The sequence below is a fragment of the Castor canadensis genome, chromosome X (assembly GCF_047511655.1).
Source record: "Castor canadensis chromosome X, mCasCan1.hap1v2, whole genome shotgun sequence".
Taxonomy (NCBI): domain Eukaryota; kingdom Metazoa; phylum Chordata; class Mammalia; order Rodentia; family Castoridae; genus Castor; species Castor canadensis.
In genome coordinates this window covers 20,522,565-20,527,507 of record NC_133405.1, presented here as the reverse complement: position 1 = coordinate 20,527,507, position 4,943 = coordinate 20,522,565, and the positions used below count along the sequence as shown (strand labels likewise).

Here is a 4,943-nt window from a genome sequence, read left to right as displayed (position 1 = left end):
ACATCCTTCACACCAGCCGCACCGCCCCTCGGATTCCAAGCTTGCTTTCTGGAGAGCCTCAGGTCAGCTTTCCTGCACACCTATAGCTCTGCTCTTGCCCATGATGCTCCTAAGTACTGGCCACAACATAATTCAGTGGGCGGTATCTGCGCATGCCCAGAAGCGATATCCAGGCCCCGCCCTCACGTCACTCCCTCTCCCCACACACACACCCGGACCTGGACCCGCCTCCACAACCACGCACTTCCGGCGACGCCTTGGTGCTGACATCCACCCTGCCCACAAACCCAGCTAAGCCTAGCGGGCCAAGCACAGCGCCATGGACGGCCGGGTGCAGCTGATGAAGGCCTTCATGGCCTGGCCCATCCGGCACTTGGGGCGTCGCTGGAGGAACCCGATTCCCTTTCCCGAGACGTTTGACGGCGACACCGACCGGCTCCCGGAGTTCATCGTGCAGACCGGCTCCTACATGTTCGTGGACGACAAGACGTTCTCCACCGACGCCCTGAAGGTGACGTTCCTCATCACCCGCCTCACGGGCCCGGCCCTGCAGTGGGTGATCCCCTACATCGAGAAGGACAGCCCCCTGCTCAGTGATTACCGGGGCTTCCTGGCCGAGATGAAGCGGGTCTTTGGATGGGAGGAGGACGAGGACTTCTAGGCCGCGAGAGCCCCTGGCCTGCGGCGGGTGCTCCGGGGAGGGTGGGCTGCGCCTGTCGCCGCCACCGCCACCGCCACCGCCAGGGTGGCCATAGGCGGCCTCCCGCCGCGCCCCTCCCCCTTCGCGTGGCCGCTGCAATGTCCCCTGCGCGCTGCTGTCCCCTCCCGCCCGCGTAGTGCTTGCCTTTGTTCCAGGAATAGCGCTCCAGGCTCCCGCTGCTGCGGCCGCCGGGCCTCGCTCTGGAGCGCGTCGCCGCCGCCCTGTGCTGCCAGCCCGGCCCCTCCCGTGCACACTTGGACGCTGTCCTGGGCCCCAGCTGCAAGCTGGGCTCGCGTTACACACTGGACACACCACCCACGGCCGGCCGCTGTCAGCCGCCCCTGCCATGCCACCAGCCTGCATCAGTCTGCCCACACACCTGCGCTGTGCTGCCATCACCATCCACCGCACCCACCGTGCACCGCCAGAGGCTGCTCTTCGGGATCCAGACTCACCTCGGAGGTACCTGAGCTGGCCACCCACTGCCCGTGGACATGCATTCAGGCAGCTGGCCTTCCACCTTCAGCGGGACCCATGCCCTCTCCCCTCCCAGACACCTGTCGTGTTCCTGGCAGCCAAATCCAGTCTCTCATGTTCTCCTGTGGACCACTTACTTTTCCCCACAATCCAGTTTTCTTCTGAATTTGCAGCTGTCTGTCTGATGTGTGTGCCTTTTGTTCAACACAGTAACCCCTGTATTCTTACTAGTTCTTCTTCACTATCTGTACAAAAGTCTTTTCCTTACTTTTAATAAATGTCTGATACTATTTAAAAAGAAATTGAGTCTTAGTGGACACCTTCCCCTCCCTAGTTCTGCAAATACTTGATTGTGAGCTTCATCTTTTGCCATTCAGTAGCTGATGTTAACATCTCAGATGAAATATTTTGATGTCTTGGGGATGGGGACACAGTGGTGACCATTCACTCTCAGATGGTGAATGCTGGAAACTAAGATTGTTTCAAGCCTCTTAGGAAATGATCTTTGCATTATTATTATTATTATTATTATTATTATTAGGCTAAGGTAATGTGAGAAGTGACCCAGGAAACTTCTTGAAAAGGTTTCCTCATTTCCAAAACAGACTTTGAAAGCACAACTGCCTAATTGGTATAAACTATGAATGCCACACAGATTGTTGGTGAGTATCTGTTACAGTTATTTATCCCACAGCTCAGAGAATTAACAGAATGAGGATGATATAGCTTTATAGAAAGCTTGATTATGTAGGTGATGGGGAAAATTCAGGTTAATTTAGGCACAAACTGAGTTGATAACCTGCAGGACCCTAAAACTATATAATGAACTTCTGTATTGGGCAGAAAAAAAAATCACTGTCTGACTTAACTGGAGTTTAATTAATTCCTTACATTTATAGCACTGTTTGCCTGCATTCTCAGCAATTTTTGGTCAACAAATTTAAATATCCTGACTCAGATAATATGCAGGTGAGCTCATAGTCCAGTGTTCTGGTGTGATGTTAATAGGTGCAATTGATTTTTGTTCAATTTATAACTGTTGGAGATTTCCAGAACATGGGATACAGGAATGAATCATACCAGTGTTTTCTTGTTTACTGTTTTCCTCTTCATTTGAATAGGTAAGCTTTTGCCATTTTTGTAAATATTTTGTGCTATACAACAGCATACTATAGACTGCATAATTTATAAAAACAGTAATTTATGCTCATAGTTCTGAAGGCTGGGAAAACAGACCAAGGCAATCGAATCTGTTCAAGGCCTTCTTGCTGAGTCCTCCCATTTTGGAAGACAGAAAGGCAAGAGGGGACAGCCATTATGTTGCCACATGACAAGAACAGAAAGAGAACCTACTCCTGCAAGCCCTTTTTATTTATTTATTTTTGGCAGTATTGGGATTTGAACTCAGGGCCTCACACTTGCTGGGCAGGCGGTGTACTGTACCACTTGAACCACTCCACCAGCCTTGTTTTTTTTTTTTTTTTCATTTTTCTTTTATTATTCATATGTGCATACAAGGCTTGGTTCATTTCTCCCCCCTGCCCCCACCCCCTCCCTTACCACCCACTCCACCCCCTCCCGCTCCCCCCCTCAATACCCAGCAGAAACTATTTTGCCCTTATCTCTAATTTTGTTGTAGAGAGAGTATAAGCAATAATAGGAAGGAACAAGGGGTTTTGCTGGTTGAGATAAGGATAGCTATACAGGGCATTGACTCACATTGATTTCCTGTGTGTGGGTGTTACCTTCTAGGTTAATTCTTTTTGATCTAACCTTTTCTCTAGTTCCTGGTCCCCTTTTCCTATTGGCCTCAGTTGCTTTAAGGTATCTGCTTTAGTTTCTCTGCGTTAAGGGCAACAAATGCTAGCTAGTTTTTTAGGTGTCTTACCTATCCTCACCCCTCCCTTGTGTGCTCTCGCTTTTATCATGTGCTCATAGTCCAATCCCCTTGTTGTGTTTGCCCTTGATCTAATGTCCACATATGAGGGAGAACATACGATTTTTGGTCTTTTGAGCCAGGCTAACCTCACTCAGAATGATGTTCTCCAATTCCATCCATTTACCAGCGAATGATAACATTTCGTTCTTCTTCATGGCTGCATAAAATTCCATTGTGTATAGATACCACATTTTCTTAATCCATTCGTCAGTGCTGGGACATCTTGTCCACCAGCCTTGTTAATCCATTTATGAGGTCAGAACCCTCATGACCTAAAACACCTTCCAAAAGACCACACCTCCTAAAATTCTTGCACTGAGAATTAAATTTCAACATAAAATTGTTAGGGAAGAAAAACATTCAATCCACAGGACCATTCATGTATTGGGATTTGTGCAGGGTTGTATGGGGAGCCTGTGGCACATTATCTGATTATATATTTTGGTTATATTTTTGTTTTTCCAAATAGTGAAACTGTTGTTAATCTGTAGTTTAGCAAGTAATAGTTCTAATCCTTGATGTTACTGGAAAAACTTGGATTGCTTAATAAAATGATGCTTAAATTATTCATGGGATTCTTAAAGCAAATGGAACCAGCATAATTCAAAGTACTGCCAGACTGCTTTTCCAGGTGGATACAAAGGATGATGGGTTAAGCGTGTTCACTATTTGGTTTTAAGCATATACTGATGTAGCAGTTTGAAAAGTTTACACTGCTGAGTAGGTTTGGCATACTTCCTATGATCTGTGTCCACTGGGCTGTGGAGGTAGGTAAATGGCCAGGGAACTGTGCCATGTCAGCAAAATGCCATTGAAGTCTTCTTCCTTTAGCTAAAATGACTCTGTTGGGGGAATTGTCTCTTGATCTATACTAGTTCTGTCATCCAAGTCCTCCATGTTACAAATAGCTTGGGGAGGGTTAATAGTTTGCAAGAATCAATCACGACCACCTTCACAAGATTCCATCTAGGGACAGAAGAAATGGTATTTGTAAGGGAAAGGAGTTTCTTTAACATTATTAGCTCAGCTTGTATCAAAATAGCATAGACTAGATGTCTTAAATAACAAACATTCATTTCTCAGAGTTTAGTACAAAATGAGAACTCTTATCTTGGTTTGTAGGCCACCTCCTTGCTGTGCCCTGTACATGATGGAAAGAGAGCTGTGGTCTCTCCCTCTTCTTTTAAGGGCACTAATCTGATTCCAGGGGCTACATCCTTGTGACCTCATCTACAGAGAATTACCTCCCAAAGGCCACACGTCCAAATACCATCACTTTGGGCAGTAGGGCTCTAATATATGAATTTGGAGGAGGGGAAAATATAAACATTCCCTCCATAGCAATTACTTTGCAGTCTCAGTACTTGAGTTATGATTCTTGTTTTATTTCCTTCACTTCCTTTTTGGCAAACTCTTACACTTTCACACTAGGAAACCACACTCTGAAGTGAATATCAAAGGAAAGGGAAACAAAGACCAGACCAATGGAAAAGAGATGCATATAAAAGACATGAGAAAATAGAATTAACTTTTTTTGGTGGTTGAGGCCAAAATTGAACTGTAGCCCATAATCAAGAAGAAATCACACAAATTTTGTGACACACATGCACAAAAATTTTAGTATGGGAAATTTAGACACAGAGGGGGCAATGTGGCATTTGAGTAGTTTAGTGACTTGGGACCTTGGATTCTAAGGCAATCATGGTTGGAAGAACTTGTGTAATAAGAGGCTTTTAGGTACAAGTCTCAAATTGTTACAAACCATAATTTTCTGCGACATTGTTTCACTATGTTGCCCAAGCTTGTCTTGAACTCCTGGGCTCAAGG

At 46.0% G+C, this 4,943-nt stretch overlaps 1 protein-coding gene across 1 annotated transcript; it reads left to right on the top strand.

Annotated features, from left to right (window-relative positions):
• Window positions 1–226: 226 nt before the first annotated feature.
• Window positions 227–3,684, top strand: LOC109693620 (retrotransposon Gag-like protein 8C). The gene has a single exon (XM_074062518.1). It carries the CDS (start codon window positions 320–322, stop codon window positions 659–661), a length of 342 nt encoding a protein of 113 aa, XP_073918619.1. The 5' UTR covers window positions 227–319; the 3' UTR covers window positions 662–3,684.
• The last annotated feature ends 1,259 nt before the right edge of the window (window positions 3,685–4,943 follow it).

Bases quoted from the DNA above. Each gene is read 5' to 3' on its own strand.
- LOC109693620 (XM_074062518.1), top strand. From the start codon at position 320: ATGGACGGCCGGGTGCAGCTGATGAAGGCCTTCATGGCCTGGCCCATC.